We start from the raw sequence: 16,964 nt of genomic DNA, 5'->3' as shown, positions 1-16,964 counted from the left end.
CAAGCATGAGCCACCGTGCCTGACCGAAGTAGCAATAAATACTTATAATAAAGGGTTTGCATCATAAATCCATTTAGTTGTGACAGAACTGCTTTTTGTATTTTTTCTTTTTGATACGGAGTTTCACTCTTGTTGCCCAGGCTGGAATGCAATGGCACAATCTCAGCTCACTGCAACCTCTGCCTCCCAGGTTCAAGCGATTCTCCTGCCTCAGCCTCCCAAGTAGCTGGGACTATAGGCATGTGCCACCACGCCTGGGTAATTTTTTATATTTTTTAGTAGAGACGGGGTTTCACTGTGTTAGCCAGGATAGTCTCAATCTCCTGACCTTGTGATTCGCCCGCCTCAGCATCCCAAAGTGCTGGGATTACAGGCATGAGCCACTGTGCCCAACCAAAGTAAAAGTAAATACTCTTAATAAAGGGTTTACATCGTAAATCTATTTAGTTGTGACAGAACTGCTTTTTGTTTTTTTTTTTTTTTTGAGATGGAGTTTCACTCTTGTTGCCCGCTGGAATGCAATGGCACAATCTTGGCTCACCGCAACCTCTGCCTCCCAGGTTCAAGCGATTCTACTGCCTCAGCCTCCCAAGTAGTTGGGATTACAGGCATGCGCCACCACCCCTGGCTAATTTCGTATTTTTGGTAGAGGTGAGGTTTCTCCATGTTGGTTGAGCTGGTCTTGAACTCCTGACCTCAGGTGATCTGCCTGCCTCGGCCTCCCTAAGTGCTGGGATTACAGGTGTGAGCCACCGCACCCACCCTGTATTGTTCTTTAAGAGACAGGGTCTCTGTCGCTCAGGTTGGAATTCAGAGGTGCAATCATATAGCACTGGAACTATATGACTGCACTATCAGTTTCACTGTAGCCTGGAACTTCTGGGCTCAAGTGACCTCTCACCTCAGCTTCCCAAGTAGCTGGGACTATAGGCACATACCACCATGGCCGGCTGTTTTTTAAAAATTTTTTGTGGAGAGAGGATCTTCTTGTGTTGCCCAGGCTGTTCTTGAAATCCTGGGCTCAGGTGATCCTTCTTCCTTGTCCTCCCAAAGTTCTGAGATTACAGGCGTGAGCCACCATGCCTGGCCCTGTGTTCCTGTTTCTTAGTATTGATTGACTTACTTGTAGACATCTGGAGAGAAAGTGGGCAAACTCAGCCTGGTGGATTTAGCTGGCAGTGAACGAGCAACGAAGACCGGTGCTGCAGGGGACAGACTGAAGGAAGGGAGCAACATAAACAAGTAAGTGCTCGAAGCTTATGTTTATTGCTTTATTTATTTAATAGCCAATAAGGGAACACGTGTGGTTGTTAAAATAACAAGGTGATTTGGAATTTTTTTCTGGTGTTTTCAACGGGCCTGGGCTTATTTTAGGTTTTGTTGAGATGCCTGATGCCTGATGGGACCAAAGAGCACAGCCTCAGTCAGGTCAGGGTTTCTGAGCAGTGACCCTATTGCCCTTTTGGGTTGGGTAATTCTTTTCATGGGAGGGGTGATCCTGTGCTTTGCAGTGTCTAGCTGCATCCCTGGCTTCTTCCTACTAGATGGCAGTAGTGGCCACCACCTCTCCCCGCACCCCTAGTTGTGTCAACCTGAACTTACTCTCAGTGGCTGTTTTCTGTGGGGGCACAGTCACCCACCAGGTGAGAACCACTGGTCTAAGCTATAGAGAAGATGAAAGGTTTCTGATCTCTCAGAGTGGAGCTGTTGATCTTGACCTGTGTAATGCTCTTTGGAGAAACATGCACTAACCACATTGAGCTTTTCCTTTTATAAACACTGTCGGAGTTGTCCAAGTCCAAGAAGCTAAGACTTTATGAAGTAATATTTAGTTTATCATTTCCTTCATAGGGTTAAATTTTCTCCCTGAAGCTAAATTGTTAGCTCATTATGGGTAGGAAGCTTTTCTGTCCTTGTGGCTCCCAGAAGGACACATAGGAGTCATAAGAAACCGAATGGAGGTGATAGAACACCGTCACACAGATGCTGTCCTACTATTGAATCTCATATATACAATTTTTGTTTGTCCTGTGGTTTAATTATTGTGTTTCTGTCTTCCTTTCTTAAAGATACATGGTTTTTGTGTTACCTTGACTTGAAGATTTACAGCGCACATTTTTATGTACTAAAAAATACTGGGCTAAGCATTTTTATTGCTTATAGCAGTATTGGGAGAAAATAGCTATTTCAAGTTGTATGCTTTTGAACTGAGTGGCAAAATGCTGACAGGGTCCTTTTCACATGCAGGTCCAGGGCATCTTGGTGTTCAATCTTTGTGCTAAACTGTGACATTCGATAGCTTCCATTTTTGTAATTATTTCGGTTTGTTGCACCCTGCAGGTCCCTCACCACCCTCGGCCTGGTTATCTCAGCCCTTGCAGATCAGAGTGCTGGCAAAAACAAGAATAAATTCGTTCCGTATCGTGACTCAGTTCTCACTTGGCTGCTCAAAGTAAGTTTTTCTTTTTTTCTTCCTGGCATACTTTTGGTGGTTGGCAAGAAGGAAGAAAAAAGAGTAGACTGTTAATCCCTTCCAGGTATTATGTCCTCCATTGGTGGGCAAATGTATAATTATTAGGCTCTTACTGTAATGACATTTTTGATGGAATAAACATAGGTTTTTTTCCTAGCAATTCACAACCCAGCTTACTAGAACCTGGATGCAGTGGGGTTGCTGGGTGCACGTGGAATCACATAATTGCTTCCGGAGATTTGGGGGGCTAGAGAAAGGGCCTTGTGCGAATCTGACTGCTGCATGCGTCATGGAGGAGGAGCCTCCGCTGGCCCCATGTTCAGCTGGGCCACCCTGGCCTTCCACAGACCCTTTTGTTGGGCGGATATTTTGGAGCTTGTTTTCTGTTTAACTTCAGGACATTCAGACCTTGCTTTCTGTTTAGCTTTACTCATGATGGCTTTATTGCTTTTGGCTTCTTTTTTTTTTTAATATTTATTTATTGTACTTTAATTTCTGGGATACATGTGCAGAACGTGCAGGTTTGTTACGTAGGTATAGACATGCCATGGCGGTTTGCTGCATCTGTCACCCCATCATCTACATTAGGTAGTTCTGTTGTTAGAGGCTGCGGAGTAGGGCACACAGTCATTCATTGATGAATTGATTCAGCATGGAAGAGCAGTGGAAGTGAGAAAGAAGAAAGCCAATGTCCCGTGGGAGGAGGAGAATGTATCCCCCATTTTAAACATAGGAAGACAGAGCGCACTTCTTGCCTTCTTTAGCTCGTAAGGGAGATTAGATGTGCACACGCAATGTTAGAACATTAGCTGGTGACAGATCCATGGCAGAGATAGTGATAACGTGTAATAGGAGTTTGGTTAAAAAAGACACTTTGCAGCTTCTGCCAGCCTTCTAGGGCGCCTTTAGTCTTCATAAGTTGGTGTGGTGAGTTGGATATCGGACTGGGAATTAGAGGATATAAGTTGTAGTGACAATTTAACCCTTTTATAGAGGTGTCACCTGACTAAATCCTTTAATACTTTTTTTCTATTTTTCAAGTGGGGAAATAATTTCATGTGCCCTGTTTAGTTTTGTGATGCTTTATTTTCTTATTGATTAAGAATTTGTTGAGCACCTGGCATGCATTGCATTAGGGGTTGAAAATATTAAGATGAGTTCAACATGGGCCCCCCCAGTAGCTTGGTAGAGGACACAGTTACTGATTTAGTCCATAGCATGATTAGAAAATGGCCTTTGTGAAACAATGTAGGGGTTTCTCCTGGTTTCTACCTCCTCTCAAGAGTTACTAGTATTCAATTTTTTAATTCAAGACTCCGGGCACTATTTGGATATGTTTTGTTAAAATAAACCATTCTTTGCATAAATGTCAGTGTGTTCTTTCTTAAATATAATGCTAAAATTCAATAAATTTGCCACAGTAGAAAATTGATTACTTCCTTTGACCAAAATGCAGTACTGTTAAAATTTAAGTAAAAGTGTAAACAAATTGTGATAATTAAAACCCCTTGTAAAGGTTCTTCATGCAGCCTCACAAACATCAGATAGTAAGAGATAATTATTAGGAAGAAAACTAAAACAATTCGATTCGTCATAAAGACAATTCTAACTTTCAGTCTTTTAAAGTAGAACATTTTTACTCAGCTTTTGTTACTGGAATCACTGAGGTCAGTCTCCATAACTAAATACCTCAGTGCTTTTACCCTAACTAAAAAAAAATAAATTTACTTTTCCTTCCTATCTCAAAGAGCATAAGCACTTCTACTTCTGCAAAACTAACAAAAATATTTTGTGGTTGTTTTTTTCTGTAGAATAATTAGAAAAGCAAACAAAATTCAAGACTTTGGAGGATGAATATAATCCTTTCTCACAAAGGCCATTAAAATGATAGAGTAAATAGATACCTTTAAAAATGAGTGAGTAAACTTGCATTTATGTAGGATAATAAGTCTAGAGATCTGATGGGCCGTGTAAGGACTGTAGTTAATAACACTGTATTGTATACAAAAAAATTTGCTAAGAGAGTATATTATAGGTGCTCTTATCATAAAAGGTAACCATGGAGTGTAGTGGCGCAATCTCAGCTCACTGCAACCTCCACCTCCTGGTTCAAGTGATTCTTCTGCCTCAGCCTCCCGAGTAGCTGGGATTACATATAGGCTCATGCCGCCACACCTGGCTAATTTTTGTATTTTTAATAGAGATGGGGTTTTGCTGTGTTGACCAGGCTGGTCTTGAACTCCTGACCTCAAGTGATCCACCTGCCTCAGCCTCTTGAAGTGCTGGGATTACAGGCATGCGCCATTGTGACTGGCCAGGAATTTGTTTTTTTATAGAAGAAGTCTTTTTTAAGTCTTCCCCCTCTGCCCCAGCTAGGATGTCTCAGTTGCCCAGACTGGAGTGCAGTGGTGCAATCATAACTCACTACAGTCTGGAACTCCTGGACTTAGGTGATCCTTCCACATTAGCCTCCTTGAGTAGTTGGGACTACAGGCATGCACCACCATGCCTGGCTAATCTTGTTTTTTTTTTTTTTTTTTAACTTTTAGTAGTGATGAGGTCTTGCTATGTTGCCCAGGCTGGTCTTGAACTCTTGGGCTTAAGTATTCTTCTGCCTCTGCCTTCCAAAGTGCCGGGATTACAGTTAGGAGTCACCATGCCTGGTTTCTAGAAGACATCTTAATAAGATACTTTTTCCTCAGACTTTCCACAGAAACATTTCCTGATCATACATTGTCCTTGTTTCAGTATTGCTACTTGAGTCCATTTAAAACAACCATAAGAAATATCTTTTGTAAATTGACATAGTGAAAATGGCATGGGTGGTCGCGGAGTGACCTCAGTGGGCTGGAGGCCAGGAGCACCTGCTGCAGGAGTGTTTGGTGCCGTGCCAAGGGCTTCATGGACATCGTCTCATTTCCTTCTCAGAAGGGCAAGGGTGGTGTTCCCAGTGGTCAGATGAGACAGAGGGTGCAGAACTAATGAATGTCAGGATCGGGATTGGAATCAGCGCTGACTTTGCTGTGCATCTATTTTTTGCCAAGGCTGTGCTCTTCTTATCAAAGGTTATTTTTCATTAGAAGGATACTCGCTTGATGTTTACCAGTCTTTGATAGAAAATAATGAAAAAACTGTTCATAGTACTTGAAGAATGAAACCAAAAGCATTTTTTAAAAGCTCAGTTAATTTGCTGTTTAGTTAATTTAGGTTATAATTGCAACTTTGATGTGTTAAAAATAAGTGTTTGCTGGATACTTGTCATTATTTTTTCATTAAAAATATATGTGATTTAGCTGGGCATGGTGGCTCATGCCTGTAATCCCAGCACTTTGGGAGGCTGAGGCAGACAGATCACCTGAGGACAGGAGTTTGAGACCAGCATGGCCAACATGACGAAACCCCATCTCTACTAAAATACAACAATTAGCTGGGAGTGGTGGCCCGTACCTGTAATCCCAGCTACTTGGGAGGCTGAGGCAGGAGAATCACTTGAACCCAGGAGGTAGAGGTTGTGGTGAGCTGACACCATGCCACTATTCTCCAGCCTGGGTGACAGAGCAAGACTCTGTCTAAAAAGAAAAAAAAAAAAAAAGAAAAGAAAAAAATGTGTGTGATCTTTTTTTTTTACATCATTTGACCTTCACAGAAGATCATGAATAGGGGCATTTTTTGCAAAACATGTTCCAGAGCTTAAGCAGTTTTCCCAGAGCCTTCTCCAAACTGCTTGAAGTGCAGATCCTTTTCCGTTAAAGTGGGTTTAGGTCCCTGTTGCTTTTTCCTTCTTAAATTCTTAGTCTGAGTCATCTGGATCCGAGTTTGGCATAGGCATACTTCCTATGTTCTCCAACATAATTTCCATTGAACTTGTAAAATTGCTCATCTTCTATAATACTTTCAGTTTCACAGGGCCTTTTTTCTTTTGCCTTGTATTTGCATTATAATTGTGTTGTGCTCTTAATGTGTGTAACATCTGAGAATGAGAGAAGCTGCGGCTCTTCTTGGTGATTTGGTCCAGGATGGATGTGAGTGCTCTTCTTCCACGGAGGATAGAACAACCATTAAATAAGGGCTATGCATTCGCTAAGTGGTCAGTGGAGAACTATTTCACATTAAGATGATTTTTGGTTCTCTGAATAACCTTCTAAATGTGGGCCTCTTAACATGAAGTAACGTCTGGTAATGAGTGCTCAGATAATGAGTACCTTTCTAATTCATCCGCCTCTTTTCATTCCTGCCACCACCTCCCTAATGACGGCCATTTTCATCTGTTGGCTGTATGACAATCATTTCCCTTGAACTTTCTTAGTCCAGTCCTTTCTCCATGGTTAGGTTGGAACATCTTTCTAAATTAATATTCTTAACCCTCAGTCTCTTCAGTATATGTCCATAGGCCCTTAGGATAAAGTCCAAATTCTTTTTTCCTTTTCTGTATAAATGGGGTCTCACTATGTTGGCCAAGCTGGTCTTGAACTTCTGGACTCAAGTGATCCTCCAGCCTTGGCCTCACAAAGTGCTGGGATTACAGGTGCGAGTCACCACGCCCAGCCATGGAGTCCAAATTCTTTAATGGTGTGTGACTTACAAGGTCCTCCATGAGCTGTCCCCCTTGACTTTTCATTGTTCATCCTGTGCCCCTTGGTATTACAGATTCTAGCTAAGTGAAGAGTGTTGTCTTACCTCTAGGACTTTACTCTTAATTTAACTTGGAACATGCTTTCTCCTCCCATCTCTTCAGTCTCTCCTCCCTTCTCTCCCTTCTCCCTTTACCTGGGTAATGCTTCTCTATCTTTGGGTCTCCACTGTCAATTTCTGTGAGAGTCTTCCTTAACCTTTTCAAGATTTGGCTCTCTGCTGTTTGTTTCTGACCATATTGTATTTATTCCTATCGTCTTAGTTCCTATTATATAGTGTTTGCTTACCTGCATCCGCCCTAGACGGTGAGCTCTAGGAAGAGTCTAATGAATGAGTAATTTCAGCCTTGTTCTGAACCAGCTCTGTGACCTTTGAAACGTCTGTTATTTTCCTGGGTCTCACTTTCTCATCTGTAAAATGAAATAATTTGATTATATGTCTTCACAGAGTTCTTTCAGCTTTTAAAAATTCTGACTTCCAAAAGTAAATTCTTTCCTATGTCTAATTTGCAGTTGCCACCTTGAGACAAACCTAGTCTGATTTGCCTAATTAAACAATTACAGAGTAAACAAGACACTTTCTACTTTCTCCTTGAATGAGTGCCAGTTCTTTTGTTGCGATTTCCTTTTTGCTGATGGCATGAGGTCATTTTTAACATAAGGGTATTGTTGTTCCATGAACAAGGACTTTTAAAATATCAAGCATTTGTTGTTTGCCAGGTTTCCTTTTCTCAGCATAAATTGAAGCACAATATACATGCTTTTCTCCTTTGGTAACTATTGTTACAAATCCCTTTTCAACTGATAGCATTTGCTGTTGACGTGGGCTGACAATGTGTGGTGGTTCTCAGAAGGCAGTGCGATGCCGCTAGCGAACCAAACTGCAATGAGATTGAACTCCTGAGCTCTTGTTGTATCACATTGGAATTTCATTCATGTGCAGGGGACTCTTCGTGAAATTTTTCTCAAAGTTGTCAAATCTGGGGCACCAGCTATGTGAGATTAGTGTCTAGAAGGGAAGAGTGAACAAACAGTCATGGCTTTGACTTCCTAAAGTCCAAATTAGTTGTAGTTCCTTCTGTGTCATGCGCTAACTTATATTTTCTTCATCAATATAATTATGTGTTCTGTGGAAAACCGAACTTCCACTGGTATATGAATAAGGGATATATTGTCTGTGATCATACTGAACTTTTAGCAAAACCTCAGGAATCACTTTGTTTCTGAAACTAGGGCAAAGTAATCTGGAAAGATGTCAGGTCACTTTACTTAATCCTCAGGTCTGAACTTTCTCTGTGTTACCAAATATGTACTGTGGGCAGCCGTGGGGGAGTGGAAATCATGTTAGGCTTGAAGGCAGAATCCAGCTGGGCTAGGATATTGTTAAACTTACCAGTTCTGGATTTTTAGGCAGAGTGCTACATTAACCTCCATTGTCGGAAGAAACCTGTTTTCTCATCGATAAAACCAGGCTCTGTGTTAAATTGATCTCACAAAAGGTGGAGACTTAAGTAAATAAAGTGTGTGCACAAATACTGGGGAGATCACAGATGGTTCCAACACATTTTAGTTGTAATAAGAATGGAAAGGCTTTGTATCTTCAAAAGTAGGAGTTTCCCATAGGTTAATACCGCCCCAAAGTAATTAGTTTTCTCACGCTCTGATGAATTCACCGTTACTGGCCTGTTGGAGTGTTTCCTCTAATCTTGAGAGTCTGTCATTCAGTGACACTCTGTTACTGCAGAGTATTCACTCTTTCTGTTTGTTTGCTTTGATGATTCATCTCAGCCTGGGTTGGTGTATGAGTACTTATCTGTTGCTTGTGACAGATCACCCCCAGAATGGAACAGCTCCAAACAAGTCATTTATTGTCTTAGGGTTTCCATAGGTCAGGACTCGGTGCATGCAGCTTAACGAAGTGGCTCTAGCCGTGATGTCTGACATGGGTGTAACTAAAGTGTCGGGGATGAGGGGCTGCTGTCATCATCATCTCAAGGCATGACTGGTGCGGGGAGGTGTCTGCTCACTTACATGGTTGTCGGCAGGGTCCAGAAGATCTGCTTCCAAACTGACTGCTGTGGGCCTCTCTTTGTAGGGCCATCTCACTATGGAAGCCCGTTTCCCCCAGAGTGAAGGAAAACACCCAAGACAGAAGCCACCATCTTCTTTGAATCTACCCTTAGAAGTGACATGCCATCACTTTCGTTCCTTAGAGACCGATGCATAAGTCCTGGCCACACTCAGTGGAAGGGGAGGATACCGGGATGTGGGCACCAGGAGGGTAGCCAGTAGGCAGCCTTGTCTGTGGTGCAGCAGAGCGCGGTGGGCTTAATGTCCCAAGTCTAGCTTTGTACTTGAGTTGTATCTCGCTGTTTTTAACGTTCTCTAGCAAGGGTCGTTTTTTCAGTCGGTTGGAAGCTAGTCAGTCCTAAAGCCGTTTGACTGTACTTAGCAGTTTGAGTGTCATGAAGAGAGTCTGTCTTCTTAGGACCACTGTCTGAATGGTGGAAATGCTTGTTTAGAACTTAAAACCTTAGTAGCTTCTGATGGTACTATCAGTGTGAAGAAAATGAAGTTTCTTTAACATATTTTTCTAAGACCATAATTGTACCCTATGTTTTAAAAACTTTACAAGGTGTTTGGTAGCTTGTAACAGCAACTTTCTGAGCCATCATTAGGCTTCACAGAGACTCCCAGTACAGAGGGTGGTGGAGGGGGTTGTCAATTAAATATCATGCTTGTTGCTCTACCAAAGGTATTGGAGGCATGTAAGGAGTCCTTTTTTGTTCTGAGTAGTCTCTTTTCTTGTGGTATCATCTTACCTATAAAATAGGACACACTGACTTAGAATTAATTTTTGTGAAACTGAAATAAAGGTATTTTTCATGACATTTCCCCGGCCTTTATCAAAGGCTGAAACTCCCTCTTTTTAGTAGCATAACTTGGCAGAGAAGAAACAGCACAGTACTCGAATCAGTGCACCTGCCTTTCAGCCCTCGCTCTGTCGCTGAACGTGTTTGAGCTGGCAAAATTTGTTCACCATTTCTGATTTCACTTTTCTCATATGATGTCTTCTTCGAGGTTTAAAATGCTACTCAACTTTCTTTTTTCTCCTTAGGACAGCCTTGGGGGTAACAGCAAGACCGCCATGGTGGCTACTGTGAGTCCTGCAGCTGATAACTATGATGAAACCCTCTCAACGCTGAGGTATGCAGATCGAGCCAAGCATATCGTTAACCACGCTGTGGTGAATGAAGACCCTAATGCCCGAATTATCCGGGATCTCCGGGAAGAAGTTGAGAAACTCCGAGAACAGCTGACCAAAGCAGAGGTACGAGGCACAACTGCGCGTCCCTGGGAGTCCAGAAGGGGGAGCCAGGCGAGAGCTTGAATTTTCTTCCACTGGGCTGTGAGTGAGGAGGACTCTACTTAAAATTTGTGAATTTCTTATAGCAAGAGAACTTTGAGATGAGTAATAAATAAAGGAATCCAAAGAGTTCTTACAGATGTTAAAAAGATTGAATAGGAGCAGTTAAAGAGAACTGGGAAAATGTTTGCATTTCCATTCAGGTGGCAGACAAAAGAGAGGTATAATAGAATAAGGGAGAGGAGGAGAGAGATGCTGGAGACCATGTGCATATAATTTAATTTTTGTGCAGAAAATGATGGAGAGCAGGATTTTTGTTGAATCTCATTTGTTACCTGGTAGAAGCCAGAATGAAAATCTTGAGTCTTCCACACCTTCATAATCTAGCTTTTCCAAGTTGTGTGTTAATTATGTTTACAGAAAATATTTTATAGTAGAAGTAAGTACCCATGTATTTAGTGGTACTCCATTATAGCTGTCTTCTTTGTATTCTATAATGGATAATGTTGCATTAATAACTTTGAAAACCCACACAACTCTGTCCTGCAACCCAAGTGCTCATCCTCCTGGGAAAGTGGAATGAAATATCAGATTCAGGATTCCTGCTTTCATTATCATTTCTTTTCTCACAGTTACCCAGCACTGTGGGGCTATTTCTGGAGTTTGCCTTCTTTTTCATACCTGTTTTCTGGGAATAAATCAGTAAGAGACATGGTCAAGATGATTATCTTGATCATATTTTTATCTGTTGAATTTCATCCTGTTTTTATGGGCATAACTTTACAGTCCATGAAGAAACTTTGTTGTCTCCTTGATATTAATAACACTATCCAGTCTGCAGCACGTAAACATTTAGTCTGTATATCTGTGGATCAATTCCCGAAGTCATCGGTAACAGCTAGAATGAATCATGTGTCTGAGTCAAGATGTATAACCTATTGGCACTTAAAAAATAAAACCTTACTAGCTTTATATTTTTGCATCCTTAAATGTAATTGTATGTTCACAGTAAGGTGGCAGAAAAGAAAAAGTCTTCCTTTTGGGTGTATTTTGGATAACTTGATAAGGGTGTGGTCCTCAGAACATTTGTGGTGCTGGGCCCAGGAAGGTCAGTCATTATGGTTCAGGTAGATATCAGACCTCAGCATGACATTCAGCCCAGAGGAGCCAGGTTGTTACTTTTGTCCTTTTAGATTTGGCCACTCCTTTTTCCAGGGCATCGTCCAGACATTTCATGAAGTCAACGTTTTGCTTGTAGGCAATGAAATCTCCAGAGCTAAAGGACCGGTTGGAAGAATCTGAGAAGCTAATCCAGGAAATGACTGTGACCTGGGAGGAGAAATTAAGGAAAACGGAGGAGATTGCACAGGTTCGTGTTTCCTGACTGGTGAAGCACATGAAACCTCACGGCAGTTTTCATGGTGGGACACGTGGTGTTTCTGCTTCCTTTCTGATCTTCAGTTTGGCTGATGGCAAATCTTGCACTGTCATTAGGAATCTAGAGCTAAGAGAATCTGTACTTTGTAAAATTAATTTGAAGGATAAACAGGATATAATTGCACTTGATTGTTTATGTAAGAAATAATTTTTTAGTGTCAGTAATCTTTTTAAAAAATTAAATGAAGTAACTCCTTTGTAGCCTCTGGCTCTTAACACCCCATTCTGTTAAGTGCTTTGGAGACCTAAGGAACTTCCTGAAATTACAGAATTACTCAATCTAGTTCGTGTGGCCAAGAAAAAAAATACTGGTAATAGATATCATGCCATGAACTTCTTGGTTTCATGTGAAAGCTCAGTGAAAAGAACATGAAATTCCTAAATCTGAGGTGACCGGTCTCTCACCGTTTTCTAGTAACAGAGATAGTTACAAAATCTTAGGGTAATGACCAGGCACAGTGGCTCATGCCTGTAATCCCAGCACTTGGGAAGGCCAAGACGGGTGGATCACCTGAGGTCAGGAGTTCTAGAGCAGCCTGGCCAACATGGAGAAACACCGTCTTTACTTAAAAAAAAAAAAAGAGCTGGGTATGGTGGTGCACACCTGTAGTCCCAGCTACTTGGGAGGCTGAGGCAAGAGAATCACTTGAACCCAAGAGGCAGAGGTTGCAGTGAGCTGAGATGGCACCACTGTATTCCACCCTGGGCAACAGAGCAAGACTTCATTCAAAATAAAAACAGAAATCTTAAGAGGGGCACATTAGTGTCAGTCTAGGAAGATCTAGTTTAGCATTGGGAGAAAAAGTGTCTACCTAATACTAGATGTACACTGTGGCTTTCCTGTTTCATGATTATACAACTTCTATTTTAGAAATATATATGGTAATGTGAAGCTCAGGACTCCATCTAACAGGCTCTTGGTGAACAATAGTAGCGATTAAATCAGTCTTTTTTTCTTTGATTTCTACTCACTGGCCCTAGTTTGTTCTTCTGTAGCGAAGAGAGTAAGTGTCCTACCTGTACACAGTAACTGATGATGACTGTAACACCATCGTTTATTGGATACACTTATGTGTTGAGCCCTATGCTAAGCACTTTCAACTACAGTACTTTATGTAATCCTCTCAGTAGTCTTACAAGATGGGGACTGTTATTACCCAAGTTGTTCATGTGTTTAAAGTCATCTCTCTGCCTCTTCCTCTTCCTTTTCTAAGTTAAAATTCCCTGATGTTTTTAACTGTTCCTTGTATTAGAGAATATACAGAACTTGCTCCGTCTGTTTTCAGTCAGTAGATTCCATCTTTAAATGTGCTGTCCCAAAATCAACGTATGTGTCAGATGTTATAGGATGCTACTGTTGTTACTTAGCATAAAGTGGATGTTACATTAGTGCAGACTGGGATTAAAATAGATTTTAAAAACATTTTTGTTGCAGACATTTTCAAAGTAGATAAAAATTAGAGAAGAATATACGAGATCTGCAGGCCCCTGTTACCTGGCTTCTCTAAAGATCACGGTATGCCCAGCGTAGTTTATCCGTGTCCCTGCATTGGCTTATCTTAAAACATATCCCTCAAATTACAGAGAAGGGATCCGTATATAAACTGTTTCTCATTACATATATCTGTGTGTTTTTTTATAAATTATAAGTCATTCCAATAATTGTTCAATTTGGAAGCTACTTTGTGTGAGCCATTCTGAGCAGCTCCAACAGTAAACATTGGTTGTGATGAGTCGTTGTGCTGATAGAAAACAGGGCAGGTCTAAGTGAACCGGCATCTCGGGGAGCTTCGCGTTGGCATCTTCCCTTTTCCCCTCTCAGGGGCCCCTTTTGGGGGCACTGCCTGACTTTATTCAACAGCTCCTTCAGTGCCTTACCTTGCAGAGCCCCCAGGCTTTAGTGCTGCTGAATGTTTTTCTTCTCTCATTGAAAATACCTGGTCACGGCTGGGCGCAGTGGCTCATGCCTATAATCCTAACACTTTGGGAGGCCAAGGTGGGTGGATCACCTGAGGTCAGGAGTTTGAGACCAGCCCGACCAGCATGGTGAAACCCGTCTATACTAAAAATACAAAAATTAGCTGGGCGTGCTGGTGCATGCCTGTAATCCCAGCTACTCAGGAGGCTGAGGCAGGAGAATCACTTAAATCCAGGAGGTGGAGGTTGCAAGTAAGCCGAGATTGCGCCACTGCACTCCAGCCTGGGCAACGGAGCGAGATTCCGTCTCAAAAAAAAAAAAAAAAAACGGAAAAGAAAAGAAAAAACCTGGTCTCTTCATCACTTACCTCTTCCTAGTCCAAACTGATATCTTCCAAAATCTGTTTCTTTTTTTTTTTTTTTGAGACGGAGTTTCGCTCTTGTTACCCACGCTGGAGTGCAATGGCGCGATCTCGGCTCACCACAACCTCCGCCTCCTGGGTTCAGGCAATTCTCCTGTCTCAGCCTCCTGAGTAGCTGGGATTACAGGCACGCGCCACTGTGCCCAGCTAACTTTTTGTATTTTTAGTAGAGACGGGGTTTCACCATGTTGACCAGAATGGTCTCAATCTCTTGACCTCGTGATCCACCTGCCTCGGCCTCCCAAAGTGCTGGGATTACAGGCGTGAGCCACCGTGCCCGGCCCAAAATCTATTTCTGATAGTAGAGCCACAAAGCATTAATAAGTCTTCTGGAAGATGACTGGAGACATGTCAGTTGACATGGTCCATGGGCTGATAAATTTGGGAAATTCCGGGCAAACTGAATTCAATGAATTTCTTTTTTGAAAGACTTCTCACATCATTTTGGGGGTGGTTGAAAGTCAGCCAGACTCTCCTGGGTCCTCCAGGCTCTGTAACATCTTGCTGTGGGGTGCCAGCCCTCGGATGCCCCTGCCACGGAATTCCCTACAGCCTGTCTGCACCCTTTGACCCATGCATCGTGCGGTACTTCACCATCCTTTAATTGTTATGTGTAGTTTTAGTTGCTAATGAGTTTGTAAGGCTCTCAAGAAAAAAGACTATCTTTTAGTGTTGTATGCTCAATCATATTTTTGCATAAACAGAACTCAAGATGAGTATTGTCTAATTCCAGTGCCATATCTACTATACTATATTGTCCCTTATTTTTATCTTTTATATTCTTATTAAAAGATACACACTTAAGTCAAATCAAAACCTTGAGCTAGATCAGGGTTGACAAACAATACATGTGAATAAAACCTGGTCCACCACTTGCTTTTGTAAAATTTTTTGGAGTACAGCTGTGTTCATGTATCACATGTGGTTTCAACAGTAGGAATAAGACAGAGACCTCATGGCCCACAAAGACTGAATATTTACTATCTGACATGTTACAGGAAAAGTTAACCAACCTCTGATGTCAGAAGGACTATTTGATAATATTAGTAAACTGTATTTCAAGCCTGATTCCTAGATATTGCAAACATTTGTTATTTTTTTTAGATGATGAAAAACTTTAAAGTTTTTGGTGGCAAATGCAGTAATGAATTGACAGTTTTCCACCATTATGCCCTTTTTGGCTTAGACAAAAAATTTTATAGCGTTTTTACTATTATAAAATCTCACATGGCAGAAACGTGCACAGGGAGGTAGCGTAAAATAGTACTAACTAGTAACAGCGATAACTTAGAGAAAAGTGTAGTTACTTTCTTCATTTTACGGACATGACTCTAGGCAGGAGAATGACTTCTTGGAATTGAGTGCAGAAAACTCTGATGGTTAGTGTTAACTTCTAAAAGAACCCTGTAGCTCTTTTTGTTAGAACTTGATTTAAAGACTTGAAGACCCAAGACCAAAATATACACCTTTCAATTTTGTGGTAATGTATTTCTAGGCAGGATATATTGACTGAGTTGCAGATATTGTATAGATTATGATGGTATGCCTAGAAATAGCAAATTGTGAAGCTTGATTTTAATCACGCTGCACACTTACTGTGCGGCCCTAGCTAAATGACTTGGCTTGTCTTGTCTTCCCCAGAATCAGAGGTCTTGGGTAGTGGACTCATTGCTACTTGTTATTGACCCATAGTTGAAGACACCCTCTCCACTCCTGACTACCGTCATACAGAGCATCTGGTTGTGAGAGCCACGCCTATCCCCTTATCATGTACAGATGTTTGTATATTGTACAGGTTCAGAGACAGGCACAAAAAAAGGAAAGGCATATACTATGAAACCAGTGCTTGAGTACGTATGCAAGTTTGTTGGTTTTTGGATGAATTCGCCACACTGATGTTTCACGTGCTTGCCGGGTATCCTTCCCTGTGCTAAGTGCTGGGAGCACAACGGTACATAAGATAGGATCCGTGCCCACACAGCACGCGGTCCCGTGTGAGAGAAATGGCCCAGTAAACAGTTACCAAGTAGAACACGTCTGCTCCAGGTAGAAGAAAGAGGTATAAAATCACTGCAGCTAAAGAGAGCACAGAGAACGTTTTTTGAAACAGAGTCACACTCTGTTGCCCAAGCTAGAGTGCAGTGGCATGGTCTCGGCTCACTGCAGCCTCCAACTCCCGGGTTCAAGTGATTCTCCTGCCTCACTTTCCGAAGTAACTGGGATTACAGGTGCCCGTCACCATACCTGGCTAATTTTTATATGTTTAGTAGAGATGGGGTTTCACCACATTGGCCAGGCTGGCTTGAACTCCCGACCTCAAGTGATCTGCCCGCCTTGGCCTCCCACAGTGTTGGGATCATAGATGTGAGCCACCGCCCCCAGCCCAGAGAACATTCTTAGCACTTTCAAGGACCTGGAGCTTGTTGCATGCAGTGCCGGGTTTGACAGGAGTGAGAAGACATGAAGCCAGAGAGGAAACAAGATTGAAGGGCCTTGTGAACTTTATTGAGGGAGTTTGGCCTTTATCCTGGCCAGGAGGTCGCTGAAGATGTCAAGCAGGAGAGTGTGTTGATCCTTCTTGGCGTTAAAGAAGGATCCCAGTTGAAGAAAGTGCACACACCTTTGCTCATATATACACAGTTAAATAAGATGAATTCAAGATGTTGGGTATTTTCAAGAGTGAAAACAGACTTCACCAGTACAGTTAGTTACTATAT

The 16,964-nt window shown here is 41.9% G+C and overlaps 1 protein-coding gene across 2 annotated transcripts in view; it reads left to right on the top strand.

Annotated features, from left to right (window-relative positions):
* The window catches only part of KIF13B (kinesin family member 13B), a 194,428-nt gene that overhangs the window by 85,142 nt on the left and 92,322 nt on the right, over positions 1-16,964 (top strand). For both annotated transcript variants that reach the window (XM_021665164.2, XM_064368766.1), the window contains exons 9-12: positions 1,130-1,242; positions 2,341-2,452; positions 10,223-10,435; positions 11,730-11,840. In XM_021665164.2, coding sequence (XP_021520839.2) covers positions 1,130-1,242; positions 2,341-2,452; positions 10,223-10,435; positions 11,730-11,840 — 549 coding nt within the window. The remainder of the gene's footprint in view (positions 1-1,129; positions 1,243-2,340; positions 2,453-10,222; positions 10,436-11,729; positions 11,841-16,964) is intronic.

This window comes from Aotus nancymaae, unplaced genomic scaffold, assembly GCF_030222135.1.
Source record: "Aotus nancymaae isolate 86718 unplaced genomic scaffold, 86718_ANA_hifiasm-v0.15.2.pri h1tg000079l, whole genome shotgun sequence".
Classification (NCBI taxonomy): domain Eukaryota; kingdom Metazoa; phylum Chordata; class Mammalia; order Primates; family Aotidae; genus Aotus; species Aotus nancymaae.
Note: the sequence above shows the minus strand (reverse complement) of the source record. Positions and strands in the feature narration are given on the sequence as shown.